At 59.4% G+C, this 16,355-nt stretch overlaps 3 protein-coding genes across 6 annotated transcripts; 1 reads left to right on the top strand and 2 right to left on the bottom strand.

The window, feature by feature from the left end:
• Positions 1-267: 267 nt before the first annotated feature.
• Positions 268-2,470, top strand: RAC3 (Rac family small GTPase 3). Its single transcript, XM_046677146.1, has 5 exons — positions 268-626; positions 836-953; positions 1,085-1,147; positions 1,603-1,762; positions 1,968-2,470. The coding sequence occupies exons 1-5, from the start codon at positions 532-534 to the stop codon at positions 2,096-2,098; spliced, it is 567 nt and encodes a 188-aa protein (XP_046533102.1). The 5' UTR covers positions 268-531; the 3' UTR covers positions 2,099-2,470.
• Positions 2,471-3,890: 1,420 nt separating this feature from the next.
• Positions 3,891-5,887, bottom strand: DCXR (dicarbonyl and L-xylulose reductase). The gene is made up of 8 exons (XM_046677522.1): positions 5,701-5,887; positions 5,530-5,627; positions 4,873-5,027; positions 4,737-4,779; positions 4,562-4,661; positions 4,405-4,469; positions 4,195-4,312; positions 3,891-4,061 (listed from the first exon to the last, which is right to left on the bottom strand). The coding sequence occupies exons 1-8, from the start codon at positions 5,750-5,752 to the stop codon at positions 3,958-3,960; spliced, it is 735 nt and encodes a 244-aa protein (XP_046533478.1). The 5' UTR covers positions 5,753-5,887; the 3' UTR covers positions 3,891-3,957.
• Positions 5,888-7,404: 1,517 nt separating this feature from the next.
• On the bottom strand, positions 7,405-10,276 carry LOC124247808 (carbonyl reductase [NADPH] 2). 4 transcript variants are annotated; one of them, XM_046677519.1, is made up of 8 exons: positions 10,147-10,276; positions 9,530-9,627; positions 9,328-9,417; positions 9,124-9,132; positions 8,913-9,012; positions 8,725-8,789; positions 8,368-8,485; positions 7,405-8,237 (listed from the first exon to the last, which is right to left on the bottom strand). In XM_046677519.1, exons 1-8 carry the CDS (start codon positions 10,199-10,201, stop codon positions 7,792-7,794), a joined length of 981 nt encoding a protein of 326 aa, XP_046533475.1. In that variant the 5' UTR covers positions 10,202-10,276; the 3' UTR covers positions 7,405-7,791. The 4 variants fall into 4 exon arrangements, with proteins under 4 accessions (XP_046533475.1, XP_046533476.1, XP_046533473.1 ...); XM_046677517.1 differs by having other exon boundaries at positions 7,498-8,237; positions 9,124-9,166; positions 9,263-9,417; positions 10,147-10,274; XM_046677521.1 differs by having other exon boundaries at positions 8,042-8,277; positions 9,124-9,166; positions 9,263-9,417; positions 10,147-10,268.
• Positions 10,277-16,355: the final 6,079 nt, after the last annotated feature.

The raw sequence follows: 16,355 nt of genomic DNA on the forward strand, positions 1-16,355 counted from the left end.
GCGCGGCGCGGAGGCCGCGGGCCCGGCGGGGGACGCGGCGCCGGGGACCCTGTTCCGGCCGGGCGCGTGGCTCCGGGGCGCGGCCCGGTTCGGGCGGGGCGCCCTTGCCGCCCTCCGCCCGGTCCGCGCGCGCCTCGGGACCGAGCAGGGGCGGGAAGCGGCGGCGGGCGGCGGGCGGCGGGGCGCAGGCCTGCAGCCCAGGCCCACCTGATGCTGCCTGGCCGCCTGGCCTCCCAGTGGGTGGGGCCAGGCCTCTCACCTGGACTGGACCCCCAGCGGCTCCTGTCCGCCGCTGTCACCCTTCCCGGTTGCCCGGAACTCTGCTGCCCTGCCTGGGGCTCTCGCCCCAGCCCGCACAAACCGCTCTGCGGACGGAGGAGACCCGCCTGCCATGGTCCGCCTTCTCTAGCGCTAGGTCGTTGTGGTTGTGCCGGGCTGGGACCCCTGTCTCCACCCCAGGCACCCTAACTGGGCCTGTGGCTCCGTGGGAGGGAGCTGGGCAGAGGGCTGAGGCACAGGGCCTGGGACAACATGGGGTCACCCTCTGTCCACAGCGCCGTGGGGAAGACCTGCTTGCTGATCAGCTACACGACCAACGCCTTCCCGGGAGAGTACATCCCCACTGTGTGAGTGAGCACCCTGTGGGTGGGCCCAGAGCTGGCACATCAGAGGCCTGGGTGCTTGTGCATGGGGCTCCCGTGGGCTTTGAGGTCAGGCCCAGGTGGCCCTGGTCACCAGAGCTTCTGGGGTGGGGCCAAGCTGCCTGCAGAATTTCAGTTTTGTGCAGCCTGAGAACCCGAGATGTGGGCTGACCTTCCCCGCTCTATTCCTGCAGTTTCGACAACTACTCTGCGAATGTGATGGTGGATGGGAAGCCGGTCAACCTAGGGCTGTGGGACACTGCTGGGCAAGAGGACTACGACCGGCTGCGGCCACTCTCTTATCCCCAGACTGTAGGTGACCACAGGGCCAGCCCCAGGAGCTGGGTGGCTCGGGTGGGCCCTGAGGTCCTGATGTCAGTGACAGGGGTCATTTGGAGCCTCCTTGACCCCTCTCCTCTGGGCGCCCCCACCTTTCTCCTCAGGACGTCTTTCTGATCTGCTTCTCCCTGGTGAGCCCGGCCTCCTTTGAAAATGTTCGAGCCAAGGTAGGGCAGGGCTGGAGGGAGTCTGACTTTGGGGAGGGGTTTCCCAGAGGCCTTGCCCTGACAGGGCAGGGGTCTCTTGTGTGAAGATCTTAGACAAGCAAATTGTCCTTTAGAAGCAGAGGACATGCTTGATCTGCTAGGTGTAGGCTCTGAAGGTGGCCCTGGGGAGGGTGAGAGGCAGGGGTGGAGTCAGGGGGGTGAGCAAGGCTCTCAGAGAAAGGAGGGGCCCTGACTGCGAGACCCTGATAGGTCTTGAAGCTTGCTTCCTGGCTGGGTATTTTTGTCCTTGGTCATTTCCCTACCAAATCCAGTGGCCACTCCGTGAAGCAGGAAGGGCTAAGTGTGGGTCTAGGGGCTGTGAAGAAGGGGCCCTCAGGAGCCATGGCCTGCTTTGGGCCAGGCTGGGGAAGAAGTCCCCAAGGGGTAGAGGTCAGAGCCTCTGTCCACTGCCACAGTGGTACCCAGAGGTGCGGCACCACTGCCCCCACACGCCCATCCTCCTGGTGGGCACCAAGCTGGATCTGCGTGACGACAAGGACACCATTGAGCGGCTGCGGGACAAGAAGCTGGCGCCCATCACCTACCCACAGGGCCTGGCCATGGCCCGGGAGATCGGTGAGTGGGCGTGGGGGAGCAGGGAGGTGTGCTCTTGGGGGCACAACGCTGCCCCCTGCTGGCCCCCGCCTTTGCTGATCCCGGGTCCCACTCCCTACCTCACTGCCCCCTCTCTCTCTCTGTCCTCCCCCTTGCTGACCTCCACCCTCAGTGTCCCCCCACCCTCGCTGCTCCCTCCTCACTGCCCCCTCCCTCACTGCCCCAGGCTCCGTCAAGTACCTGGAGTGCTCAGCCCTGACTCAGCGGGGCCTGAAGACAGTGTTTGACGAGGCCATCCGCGCTGTGCTCTGCCCGCCCCCCGTGAAGAAGCCGGGGAAGAAGTGCACAGTCTTCTAGAGCTGGCTTCTAGAGGAGCAGCCCCGCCCCCACCCGTGTCTGCTGTTGTGTTGAGATGTTTGGTGTCCCTAAGTCTGCTGTGGGGAAGTGATGGGGAGGGAGGAGCATGGGGACGGGACTGCCACTCCCGGGGGCGGGGCTGGGGCGATGGGGTCCGTGGGCTCTGCCTCCCCTTTCTGGGGGCCGCTCCAGCCTCCCCTGGCCCCCACGGGAGGCCGGGAGGGAGCAGGGTCTCCCTCAGGCTGCAGGGGCAGGTCCAGGGCAGCCCCAGGACGGGCTTCCCTCTGGGGGAGGTTGGGGGTTGGTTCTGTCCATGGGCCCCGGGATGGGGCGGCCCCTTCTTATTTTATACAATAAACATTCTCCAACATCTGGCTGTCTTGCTACCTGCCCCGCCTCTGTCTGCCCATCTACCATCACCCCCCAGCCACAGGTATGGGGCGGCATGGGGTGGAGGGGATGAGCTTGACCCCACACCCTGGGCAAGAGGAGAGAAGACCTTGCTGAGCTATTTCAGGCTCCAAAGGAGCTGACCCAGAGGAAAGGGGGAGCAAGTGCGTTTAGCTCTTCTGGATGAAGCCCCTTGTGCTGCCTTTGGGTCTCTGGGAGGGGCACACACAGGGGAATCAGGTGACCTCTGCTCATGCAGCCCCCCAGGTGTGGTTGGGGACAGTCTCCATCAGGTCCCATGGAGCACTATGGAGCCCGGGGCCGGGCTGGGGGACCCTGAGCTGAGTACTCAAGAAGAGAAGTCGTCAGGAGAAAGGGCATCTAGGCAGAGGGACCAGGGTGGCTAAAGGTGTGGAGGTCAGGACAAGAGTGCTGTGGAGACACACAGCCCAGCCGAAGGCAGAAGTGGGGGCACCAGGACTTCAGTGGAGGTCGCAGGGCACCACTCCAGGCAGACACGTGACCTGAAAGCCACACTCGGCTCCCTCCCTGTGGTGTGCAGAGCTGGCTCACATTGGATCGGCAGAGCCGACGGTTAAGTCTTAAGGAATTTTGCTAGCTGGTTGTTAAACAGCCATTATTAATAATTATATAAACTTAACAATTAGTTGTATTAAAAACAATTAGCAAATAAAATATATCACTTCCTAATTATTTTTGTACATATTACTATCATCTATGCTTTTGGGGTTATTTACCCCTACCTTATTTACCTATCTGTGGTAGGGATACCATATAAAGGTGGGAGTATATACACCCTGGAAATTGGCAAATTCTACAGCTGGGGCTTGACTTAATTGTCTAGACTTAAATTGAAGGAAAAATGCAGATTAAACTTCAATGTGTTGTGTCTGTACTCAGTCCATGATGAACAACTCAAAAAGTTGAAGAAATGTTCTTCCAGCATTTGAAAACTATCATCTGACTCAGCAGAGAAGTCACTCAGGTCATTGACAATACTGAAATGCCAACTCAGATCTCCCTATTTCACTTTTCTCTTTCTCATTAACTTCAAAGAATATCAACCAACATTCATGTCAGAATTTCAGGCACAGAGCTGGTGTTAAAAACTCCACTGCTTCCACCCCAGAGGCCTCTGGACAGGGCCAAAGGTCGTCCTTGGTCAAATTCCCCACGCTCCTTCGGACCTGGCTTTCTGGAAGGTCCCGCCTCCCAACCCCTGCCGATGGCTTGGCGAGGTCTGAAAATCTGAGGCATAGGAGCCAGGCTGCCACCTGGTCTGGGGTGGAAGTTGAATGGGTGTCCTCCTACCTGGGACTACAGCCAGCCTTGAGCTCTATATTTTCCATCCACCTGCCAGCAACCTAGAAATCAGTGTGTAGCTGGGCAGAGGAATCACATTTATTGGAGGGATGGTGGGGGCAGGGCTGGGTGTGGGTGGAGGAGGATCAGGTGGCTAGGAAACCCCCATCAACTGGCAAGGTGCAGCCCGTGGTCATGCTGCTCCGGTCACTCAGCAGGAAGAGGATGGTGTCCACCACATTCTCCACCTCTTTGGACAGGGTGGGGGTCAGGGTGTGGGTGTAGATGAAGGGGGCTGCCTTTCACCCTTCCCTACCGCCCCTCACCCGGGCAGGCATAAGGGCTACAGCTGCAACTCCCAGCTGGGCTCCCACCCAACTCACCAGCAAACCTCCCAAGTGGAATGCGGTCCAGCATGGGCTTTGCCTTCTGGGGGTCACTCCAGTTGGCCCGGCCCATGGGTGTCATCACCACTGTAGGGTTCACTGCATTCACCCGGATCTGCACCGGGACACGCAGAGGGTCAGAAAGGTGGGCTGGGGTGCCCTGGGCAAGGTGAGCTGGGTGGTGGGAGGCACCTCAGCGGGGCTCACCTTGTGTGGCCCAAGCTCCAGAGCCATCACCTTGGTCAGCATGTCCATAGCACCCTTGGTGGAGCCTGTGAGGAGAGATGGCATGCCTGGAGCCTGGGCTGGCTGCAGGCTGGGCGACGGGGGGGCGGAGGCCAGGGTACAGCTTGGGCTCACGCACAGTAGACGCTGTGGTTAGTCAGCGCGCGCTGGGAGGCCTGGCTGGAGACATTCACGATGGACCCCTGGGCTCCCCGAGCTATTAAGCCCTGGGCCACGATCTGGAATTGCAAAGAGAGCATGAAGCAGAACTAGCATCACCCATCAGTTCCCATCCTGTCCTGAGGACAGCTCACCTGAGACACCTGGATGACAGCCCGCAGGTTTATGTCGAACGACCTGGAGGCAGATGGACAGACCGGGGTCAGGGACTGGGGCTGCTGCTGCAGGGGACAGCACTTCCCCCCCAGGTTCCTTCACCCGCCAGCTCACGTGTCAATCGCCTCCTTGGTGACTTCCAGGAAGGGCTGAAGCAGTGCCACGGCGGCGTTGTTCACCAGCAGGTCCACAGGGCCCACTCTGCCCAGCGCCCGCTCAGTGGCCTCCCAGTCACCCAGGTCCACGCACACGGGGTCTATCCCGGGGCACTGTGTGTGTTGAGTGGTGGGGGTCCAGCTACCAGAGGCTCCATGCCCAAGAAGGGCACAGCTGGGCCACTGCCACGCCAGGGAGGGGGCCTGGATCTGGGTGACCTTTAGGCTCGATCCGGGGAGGGGTTAGGGGTCCCAGAGGAGCCTTCCACCTTCTCGCGGCTGCTAAGTGGCGGGGGGGGGGGGGCAGTTACCGCAGCCTCTGGGCCACTGGGCAGCTCAGGGCTTCGGGAACAAGAGCCTGGCCCCGCCTCCAGCCAGTCCACCTCCTCCCTGGGTCCTAGCGCCTCTGCCCAGGGCCTGCAAAGCAGCCAGGCGCTTCTGCCTCTCTCCAAGCCCAGGGGGCGTCACAGTTGTCTCGGCCACTCGGGCACCCACGGAGGCCCCGCGCCCTGGGAGGGGGTGTTGAGGGTCCTTGGTCTCCCCAGCGCCTGCCTCCCGCGCGTGCAGGGCCCGCTCCCGCCCGTCGCCCGCTGCGCTGGGGCAGGGCGGCGCCTACCTCGCGGACCAGGCTGTCCAGGTCGGCCCGGGTCCGGCTCACGGCCACCACCTGCACACCCGCCGCGTGCAGCGCCTGGACCGTGCTGCGCCCGATGCCTGCGGGGAGCGCAGCTCAGTGCTGGCGCCCCTCCCCGGCCGCCCCGGCCACCGCCCCCGGCCCCCGGCCCACCTTTGCCCGCTCCGGTCACGAGCGCCCGGCGGCCCGCGAGCCCCAGCTCCATGGCGTTGCGGTTAGGCCCTGCGCGCCGCGACCGCCCAACTGCGAGCCCGGGATTGCACGAGGTCGCCGGGAGGGCGCGGGGCGGGGCCAGTCGCGGGGCGGAGTCCTGGCGGGGGGCGGGGACACCCACAGAGAGGCCCCGCCTGCAGGGGCGATTGGCCGAAAGCAGTGGGCGCGGCTGGGGCGGGGCAGGCGGGGTCCGCGCTGGGCCTGGGAGCCGGGTGTCTCAAACTGCCCGCTGGCGACCCAGCAACCCGGCGTGAACTGGGTCTAGCGGCTCTTAGCCGGCATTTCTTCCCTGCCAAGAAGAGGATTACGTACTAACATGGTAGTTAATACCAGAAAGAAAGTGTAGCTACACGTGAAGCGGAGAACGCAATGCTAACATTTCTGTTTTTGTTTCTGAGAAGAGTTTGGCAGAAAGGATGGCAGGTGCCCCTGCCCCAGCCCTGGGGTGGCTCCTGCCTGCTCACCTGTAGTGCCCAGAGGGAAGAGTTTGATCGGCCATAGAAGCCTGAAGGAGAGGCCGTGGCGACAAAGGGCCCCTTTAGCCTCCAAGGAGTTGAGCCCAAAGTCAGCCCTGCCAGCCCGCAGGAGGCCACCAGCACTTGTAAGAACTTGGAGAGGACAGGAAGGGATAGGATTGGGGTCATCGAGGCACATGGCGGCCAGCAAGAGCGAGCTCTGCTTCCTGAGGCTTCAGGGTCAGTCACAGATGTACTTGTGCCCGCGTGCACACAGGCACCCCGGAAAAGCTGTTTTCTTCTGTGGGTCATGCTGGGAAAGTCTAGGACCACTGTCCCAAGGACCTTCTGTGGCCAAGAGGAAGGAATGAGTGATTGCAGGGCCTTGGGATCACTGGAGCTTTGGGCCCAGATAGGGGGCTGTGACAGGCTCGATGTGAGCAGAGGCAGCAGGAGGCATAGGTTTGAGAAGCCCCTGAAGGATGGCCAAATGAGTCCTCCCCTGGTGGCCCCGAGGTGCAGCTCACAACCCCTGGCCGCCCAGCAAACCCTGCCTTCTGCTCCTGACCTTGGACCCTGCCTGCCAGAGGCCAAGCAAGGGACAGCCTCCAGCCTGTCCCTCCTGAAAGGCACATCTGTTTAGGTCCCTTCGGTGGCTTTCCCTTGCCCCGAGAATGTATCCAAATCCTTTCACTTGTCCTGTGGTCATCAGTGGGCGGCAGGCGTGCCCCGAGCCAGCCTCGGCCAAAACATTGCTCTGAGAGGCCCTGCGGGCTGGCAGGAAGTGCTCTCGGCATTCCCCACCCCACTCCACGCCCTGTGCTCTCCTGTCTAGCAGTACCACTGCCCGGAGGGCCCCAACCCAACCCCTCAGCCCCTGCCCGCCTGCCCAGGGTCGGACACTGAGCTAGTCCAGCTGACTGACCAGCCACCTCAGCCCTCATAACACCCACACCCTGGCCTCCAAGATGGCACATACCACGTGGGGACCTGACCCAGGCAAGCACAGCTGGAACCCGGCAGGGCTGGCGAGACCCTCTGGCCACTCCAGCTGCAAGGCTGTTGTCCCCGGATTCAGGCCAAGGACAGTATTTAGAGCAGCAGCTGTGGATGCCTCCCCAGCTTGGGCTGCTGTCTCCTGGATGGTGTCGCGGGGGGCGGTGTGCCCAGAGGTGGGGCTGGGTTCCCTAGGGTTGGATAAACTAGAAGGGTACAGCCCCTTCCCGTCAGCCCGGGCTGAGCGCTGGGTTTCATCTTCCCTAGGGATGGCCTAGGGAGGGTACGGGGCATCTCCCCGCAGCTCCGCAGATCCTCTGCTCTCTCCAATGGGCAGCAATCGACCGATGAGCCAGGATGCTGGGCTGAAGGGCTGGGCCAGAGTGTCAGGGGAGGGAAGGTGGCTGCAGGCCGCCTGCTGCCCTCAGTCCTCTGCCCTCTTCCTGGGGCTGCTTGGGTATTACAGGTTGGGGCATGGACATGAGGAATCTCCTCCTTGAGAAGGAATGCTGGCCCTTTAGCCAAAAGGTGGGGTCAGCGGTGGAATCCGATTGGCTTCAGGCTTGGCCCCCTCATTGCTTCATGGAAGGTAAAATGTGCACCCCGCCAATCCCGGACCGAACCCTCGTGGCTTGCCCCTCCAGAACCCTGGCATGTGCTGGTTCCCACAATGACCTCCGTTTATTTCGGCAAATGAACCGGAACACACCGGAGGACGTGGTGAGTGGGGATGACAAGGGCGGGGTCTCTGGCAGGGAGGGGGTGGATGCGGATGAGTGTGGCAGCTGCTGGTCTGCATGGCTGTGGGACGGGCAGAGGCGGCAGGGCGATGGTGGGGAGCGTGGAGGTGGAGCGGGAGAGCTGCGAGCCCGTGGGGTGGGGCATGTGGGTGGAGCTGTGGTCCAGGCATGGGGCCTTGGCGCTGCAAGCGGGGTCCTGCTGGCCTCTGCGTGCAAGGCGCTCTAGGAGGCCAGGTACCCGCCGTCCACGAGGATGCCCGAGCCGCTGGTGGAGGCGCTGCGGTCACTGAGCAGGAAGAGGATGCTGTTGACCGCGTCCTCCACCTCTGCAGCAGACGGTGGGCGGCGTCAGTGGGACTCAGCCCAGCTGCCCTGGGCACACCTGCCACCCCCCACACCCCCTGTGGCCCATCGACCTGCAAACTTCTGCAGTGGGTGACGCTCCTTCAGCTTGCCGAGGACCTCGGGGTCTGCCGTGACGTGCTTGCCCATGGCCGTCAGCACCACCGTGGGGTTCACGGAGTTCACCCGAATCTGGGGCCAAGGGCAGTGGACTAGTCCTGTCCCCACAGGCTTCAGTCCCCGCCCCGTCCAGCTGAGCTTGCTCACTGTGAGGGGTCAACCCCTGACCCCACTGCCCAGAGCCTTGGGTGGGCCGCAGGACTGTCTCACCCCCCTGCCCCCATTTTCATTCCCCCAGCCCGCAACCTTGACCTCCAGGACCAAGCCCCACAGTCCCCAGCCCCCACACCCCCCAATGCTCCCATGCCTACTTTGTGTGGCCCCAGCTCCATGGCCATGGCTTTGGTCAGCATGGTCATTCCGCCCTTGGTGCAGCCTATGAGGGGAGAGCAGCACTGTGGACCCCTAGAGATTTAGGCTTCTTTGCCCAGAGGCCCAGCCCCAGAGCCCAGAGGCTCTGGCGTGGAATGGGGTGTACAGTCTGGGCCGAGGGACTCACTGTAGGCAGCTAGGTTGGGAAAGGTGACATGGGCCACCATGCTGGAGACATTAACGATGGAGCCAGGTACCCCACGGTCGATCATGCCCCGGGCCACGATCTGGAAGCAGAGTGGGAGAGGGGGCAGCCTGACCCCAGTGCACCCCCACCCGGGCTGTGTCAGCACTGGGCCGTGTCAGCCCTGGGCCACACCCTCCCCCTGCTGGCTCACCTGGGAGACCTGGAACACAGAGCACAGGTTCACATTGAAGGACCTGGGGGGAGAGCGGACAGTCAGCTGGACGTGGGCCACATCTGCCCCACATCCTCAGCAGCCCCCTCCCCAGCCCACCTGCTCTTCCACTCCCCACCTGTCAAAGACCTCCTTGGTGGTCTCCAGGAATGGATATGTCAGGGCCACGGCAGCGTTGTTCACCAGCAGGTCCACAGGGCCCACGCTGCCCAGCGCCCGCTCCGTGGCCTCCCAGTCACCCAGGTCCACACACACCGGTTCTACCCCAGGGCACTGTGAGGAGGCATTGGGCAGTGATGCTGGGGTGGGAGGTCGCAGCAGGCTCTTGAGGATCCCCAGGGGTGTGGGGGGCCGGCCGGGGCCATGGCGGGGCTTGGCGCCTCACCTCCTTGGAGAGGCTGACCAGGTCGGCGTTGGTGCGGCTCACAGCCACCACTCTGGCTCCCAAGGCATGCAGGACCTTCACAGTGTCCCGCCCGATCCCTACAGGGGTACAGCGGGAGGCACATGGCCCCAAGCATCTGCATCAGGGCTGGGGGTGGGGGCTGCAGCTTTGCTGCTCAGGAAAGAGCAGTGGGAGGGTGCTGGCCAGGGGGTGGTCGCCTGGGATTAAATGAGCGCCTGATCAGAGGCCTGCCAGCCAGCATCCAGTCAAGGGAGGCCCCAGAGGGTGGCTCCTTCCCACCGGGCCCAGGGAAGAGGCCTTGGCTGGGACCCCCATCTGCCCAGCCTGAGGCTGCGGGCTGCCCTCCATGGTGGTCTGGGGGGAGATCTTGCACTGAGCAGGGAGGGGCTAGTGTCCTGTCCCAACGGGGCCTGCTGGGTGGTGGGAAGCTGCCCAGACCCAGGTCCTAGGGCCGTGGGTGGGGGACAGTTGCTGATGGGGCCGGTTAGGACAGACACAAGGGACTCACAGACCTCAGTGTGGACCTGTGAGGCTTCGGGTCTGGCCAGCTTGCTCTCCACCTCAGGCCCCCGCCCCCATGCTCTGCTCACACTCACCTTTCCCTGCCCCTGTCACCAGGGCCCTCAGCCCATGGAAATTCAGCTGCATCATGCTGTCTCCAAGCCTCTGTCCAGCGGGAGAGGAGGACCTGGAGGTTTTATAGACCTGGCTGGAGCAGGAATGTGTATGGGTCACCAAAGGACAAGAGGCGGGGCCCCCGAGCCAGGATGTGGCATCAGTGCAATAGGAAGCTATTGCTTCCTGTTGGCACGAGCTGACTCCCCTGGAGGGGCCTCCCCTTTCCCCCACACTCCACAGGCTCTGGGCAGAGTCTCCATCCTGGGTTTGAAAAGAAATTAAAAATAAATCCTGGATTGAGGGACGTGCCACCTCTTGGCTGGCTGGGGACAGATGGCCTGGAGCTGGCCCGTGCAAGCCCTGGGCCCAGGGGCCCGGGCTGATGGCCAAGGCACACTGCGCCTTGCTTGAAGTTGGTCCCCTGCTCCCACCAACTTCAACCCCTTGATGGCCCCAGTGTGTAGGCCACTAAGTCCTGGCCATGCAAGCCTAGGTCTCTGCCCTCTGCCCACAGATGTGACCTCCCTGAGGCATCCTCCTCTCTCTCAGATTTCCAAATCTGTGGACTCTTCTGGGGAGAGGCAGGTAAAGAACTTAATACGTGCTCCTTCTTTGTGCCACTTACAATGCCTGTGGATTCTCATGGTAATTCTATCCTGGGAAGGAGTCTGAGGGTGCGTCCCAAGTGCCTCCCATTCTGTGTAACAGGTCTTGCAGGACCAGTGCCTCCTTGGAAGTCTGGGAGTCGGGTCAGGGCATGTGACACCTGCACCAGGCCCTCCAGGTGTGGCCCCAACAGGCAGGTGGGCCCCTGTGCCCTGTCCTCACTCAGAGTCAGAGTCCCCCATAGCCATTGGAAGTTCATTCTTAAGAGGGACTCGGTGCAGGCGGTGGAGGCGGACAACTGAGATCACCTCTGTGCATGAGAGAACCCCCCCGGAATGCACGCAGGAGGCACGCCTGGAAAGCTCCCTTGGGCAGCATGGGGCTGTCTCATCTGCAGTGTCAGCTGCGGGGTCTTCACGACATCCCCAGGACGGAGCACACCTGCTCCACCCCTGTCCTGAGCCCTGGGAGCTGACCTCCAGGTGGCTTGGGGGATAGGGACGTTCAGCAGCGGTGGCCTGGGGGGCAGCCCCCAGCCCCCTGCCCACCCCCTGCCTGATCTACTCACAGAGGTCCCTCTGGGTCGGGGGGCCTCCCAAGTACCCACCCCTTAACAGTCTCCCTACTTCCATCAACCTACACCCCGAATCAAACCCAGCGGTGCCTGCCCTGCTTCACCAAGGCCACCACTATACTCCAGACACATTGTCAAACGCTAGAGAGGATTTTCATTTAAAAATAATTCAGAATAAAAAAAAACTCTTAAAAAAAAAAAAGGGGGGGCTGGCCCCGTGGCCGAGTGGTTAAGTTTGCGCGCTCCACTACAGACGGCCCCGTGTTTCGTTGGTTCGAATCCTGGGTGTGGACATGGCACTGCTCATCAAACCACGCTGAGGCAGCGTCCCACATGCCACAACTAGAAGGACCCACAACGAAGAAAATACAACTATGTACTGGGGGGCTTTGGGGAGCAAAAGGAAAAAAAAAAATCTTAAAAAAACAAATTCAGAGTTGCAATGATAGTAGAAGTTATTTTCCTCTGAACCAGAGAGTAATTTGCAAAACTAGCACCCCAGAACCCCCAAACAGCTTAGTGTCTGTTCCCTGCACAACCACAACACACACAACACGTACAATGCCACGCCACTGTCATAGTCCTTAGATCAACACCATGCATCCTGACCATGTGATGCTCAGCCCCTATTCAGGTTTCATAAGGTGTCCCAATGGTGTTCTTTAAAAAAACAGCTTTATTGCTATGTAATTGATATCCACTAAACTGCACATGTTTATTGTATACAATTTGGAGAGTTTGAACACATGCATTTACCCGTGAAACATCACCACAATCAAGGTCATAAACATATCCATTGCCTCCACAGGTTTCCTCAGCTCTGTTGGCTTTTGTTGGCAGTGACAGTGCATAAGCTGAAATCTGGCCCTTCTCCTGGGCTTGCAGGGTACGGTGCAGAGTGTGGCTCTGGGCACCGTGCTGTTCAGCAGGTCTCTGGAACTTACTCGTCGTGTACAACTGGAACTCCCCATTTCAGTTCTTCCCAGTGAAAGAGTGCAGTCCAGGGTCACGTGTTGTCCTTGGATGTCCCGCCTCCCTAGTCTGTCTCTCTCTGGAGCACTCAGTCGCTGCATCAGCCTTCCAGGCATTAAAAGAAGTGGCTGCCCCAGCTTCACTTCTCAAGTTTCTGGTGAAATGTCTCCTGTGTTCCACACCAGCTCGGAACTATGCAGCAAAAGGGGTTCTGGCACTCTGGGTTCAGCCTCGTGCGACGTACCTGGGCCCAAGACAAATCTGCCACAGGCCATTGAACTGAGCTTCCAAGGAAAGCCAACAGCAGAATCTGCCTAACGTAAGTCAACCAACAGCACACGACCAAACACATGCTACCCTCTCCCCAAAAGATGGCATGACGCCCCTTATCCATCTCTGGTTGATGTTCATTCCTCTTCCAACTGAGTCGTACGCCCTTTAGGTATCCTGTGTAGGGGAGGAAGACATCTCCTTTACCGGCTGTGGGTTCTTCTGGCCGGTGAACGAATTACATTCACATGATGCAGAGTAACAGGAGAAAATCGAACAAAGCTTTATAACACGTGTACATGGGACAGCCTCAGGCAATCTGAGCAACTAGCCAAAATGGCTGAAGCCAGCACCTTAAATATCATCTTCAGCTAAAGACAAAGGAGGATGTTGGGGTGGGGGCAGTCAGTTACAGGAGGTTACCAGACAAGTACGGTAACCAAGAGTAAGATTATTATGAAGATTTAAGTCCTTGCCTTCCGCATTGATTTATCAAGACTTTCTAGAGATAAGGTCATCCCCCCTTCTTCCTGGTTCACAGAGGGAGACACCTTTACAGATGGAGATTTCCCTTACAAATGTAAATGTCTCTTACCAAAGGGTAAGTAAATTCCACTTTTCAGAGTCTCATTCCCATCTGCAGTTTTCAAAAGTAACCAGCTCAAAATGATCCTCATGCCAAAGAGACATATCTTGGGGTGGCCAATTCCAGGCCCCCACACCTGCAACTTAAAAACTGAGAATGTTAGCCACTGTAAACACGTCTTATGGCAGATGGTGTGGGAACAAGAGGAGAGAAGAGAAAAAATTGGTTAACGTGTGCTCTTGATGTGGGCTCGGTGAGGCGAGGAGTCGAAAGAAAGATTTCTTGGACTCTCAAGGTCTGGTACTAGTGCTCTTTTGTTCAGAGAATAGCATGGGGACAGGACCAATGGGCAGTGAAGGGCTGCAGGCATGGGGACAGGACCCATGGGCAGTGAAGAGTGGCAATATGCTGAGGGTTAGGCCTCAATTTATAAGGCATGGGTACGTGACTTATTTCTATGAGACAAAGGAACGACGTAAAAAGTCGTTAAATGGAACCAGTGCAGGGGGGTCTGGTTATTGTGTGGTCGTATAACTTTAGACTGAATCGGGTCACATAGAGCAGCACGTAGGCCAGGACCCCTGCGACTTCTCTCCCTGGGGCAGCCTTGATCCACATCACTCTGGGAGATCAGATTTTGCCATTCCAAAATATGTCTCTTTGGTGTGATTATTATTATTATTTTTTTTTATTTTATTTTTTTCCTTTCTCTCCCCAAAGCCCCCTGGTACATAGTTGTATATTCTTCGTTGTGGGTCCTTCCAGTTGTGGCATGTGGGACGCTGCCTCAGCGTGGTTTGGTGAGCAGTGCCATGTCCGCGCCCAGGATTTGAACCAACGAAACACTGGGCCGCCAGCAGCGGAGCGCGCGAACTTAACCACTCGGCCACGGGGCCAGCCCCTGGTGTGATTATTTTTAAAGTCAAAAGACTCAGGAAAAACTTTGACCTTCCCCCTGACTGCCTGAAGGTATTTAAGATGGACGGCCAGTCCCAGGTAGCAGTCATCACGGTGGATAACTGTAGTGTCGTATCAACTGGATGTGATAGACAGGGAGGAAGCTAGCAAGGCCCGTGTGGTCAAAGCCCTCTTCAGCTCCCATTGTCTTCCCAAGGCAGAGCAAACACTTGTTAACGAGCGTTTCTTTTCCACCTCCAGGTGAATTGCCTTCCTCCCCTTTGAAGTCCCAAACCACTACTCCCAACACCCTCCTTTGTCTTTAGCAACGATGGTATTGAATGTGGTGGCGCGGGCCATGTTGGCGAGTCACTCAGTTTTCTTGGGTTTCTCCCATGCATACATTTTATTAAACTTTGCTTGATTTTCCCCTGTTAATCTGTCTCATGTTAACTTAATTCTGAGACCAGCCAGAAGAACCTAAAAGGTGGCAGAATACGCCTCCCTTGCCTACGTTATGCAAATCTATTTGTGTAAAAATAATGACGAAATTATCACAGCTCTCTTTTCTGCAGCGGGTCACATGGTCATAACTACTGTTTATCTTCTCCCACTCCTCCATGTTCCGTTGCTCTCAGGGGGTCAAGTTTCCTTGCCCAGTGGCTAAGATCTCTGCACGTCCAATATTTTGGTCACCACTTTGGCTCTGCTACCATTGTGTTAATCATGACCAATTTCTCTTTGGGGATTAAATGCCACCTGTTGGCCTTTGTCACCCTGGGATCCCCCTGGATCCCAGTGAATTCAGGAACCCCAGATCAATGGCAGCAGTTCCCGCTGAGAGTTCCGGCCTCCAGAAAAGAGCCTCTTTAGACCTCTTCAAGGATGCTGGGGCACCCGTCATGAATTTATTTCTCTAAAGTGTGGTGAACATCCATCCTCTGGGCCCTCCGAGGGGGGTGAGCAGGCCCAACACTAACATTCCAATCTCTCTGTGCCTTTGGGGACCTTCCTCTGCAGCGTGCCTAGGAAGTTCTGGCCTTTTCAGTTCATTCAGAGTGGCCATATTTGGGTCCGGGTTTCAGTCCACCAACCAAGCACACTGGTGGAGCCCCTGAACTGCTCGCACTCTCTCCCAGAATCAAGATCTCTGCTGAGTGAGCCCACGTCTCTCTTCGTCTTCGTGTGGCTTTCGGTTCCTTCCTCACTGGACCCAGCCCCTTAGGGTCCTTTCCACACAGATTCCTCCCCTCTTCTCTCGCTATAAATCAGCAAAACCGCGCAGTTCTTCCAGTGTGCATCCCACGTCTCCACGGGTCACACTTTGTACTTCAGCCCCTGGGAGCTGCTGAAACTTGAGGGTCTAGAGCAGAGAGAGGCGGTGGGCCGTGTCCTCAGAAGGACCAGCCATTCCCTGCAAGACGACGCCCTCGGGAGAGGCCGCTATGGGTTCTTCAGGCAGAGGGACACTGAGCTCCTGGGCCGCGGCTGAAGGGCCCTTCTCCCGGGAAAAGTAGCTCAGCAGCGCTCCGTGGTTCAAAGCGTCCGCCCACCTGGCCGTGCCTGGCCCCAGGCCCCGTTCATTGCGGATTAATGCTGCAGGGTTAACGAGAGGAGCCTGCGGGGTGAGCAATGCGGTTTGCGGCGTTACTCAGGAGGAGGTTTTGAGTTTGGTTTTGGAAATCTTGGCCCTGCAACCACGCGGGATCGGCGCGCTTCCGAGGGTCACCCAGCCCCTTCCGGGTTCCTCCTGTGGCTCTCGGTCTGGGAATGTTCGTCCCCAATGTCCCCAGCACCCTTAGCGCCCATTCCACTTGAGCCGAGGAGCGCCACCCACCCTGCGAGGCGGGCCCGCGGGACGGGAAATGCTGTGCAGAGCACAATCCGGCGGGTCCACCAGGCGGGATGACCAGACTGCGTCCGGGCCTCCTCCACGCCCCGGCTGGCCACCGAGGGTGTCTCTGAGCCCAGGCCCCGGAGGCGGCGTGGGGGAGGGTGGCAAGGGCAAGGGCCCCGGGGCAGGAGGAGCCGAGAAGCCAACAGCCAGGGCTGCCAGGCCGACTGCTGCTGGGCCCAGGAGACAGGGCAGAGGGCCCAGGCTGCCTGAGGGCCTCACACAGCCTCCCACGCTCATATGCACACCACACGCCACCCCCACCACCACACACCACACACACGGCAGACACCACAGATACACCACACACACGGCAGACACCACAGACACCACCACACACAACACACACACCCCACACACGGCAGACACCAAAGACACCACCACACAC

The sequence above is a fragment of the Equus quagga genome, chromosome 11 (assembly GCF_021613505.1).
Source record: "Equus quagga isolate Etosha38 chromosome 11, UCLA_HA_Equagga_1.0, whole genome shotgun sequence".
Classification (NCBI taxonomy): domain Eukaryota; kingdom Metazoa; phylum Chordata; class Mammalia; order Perissodactyla; family Equidae; genus Equus; species Equus quagga.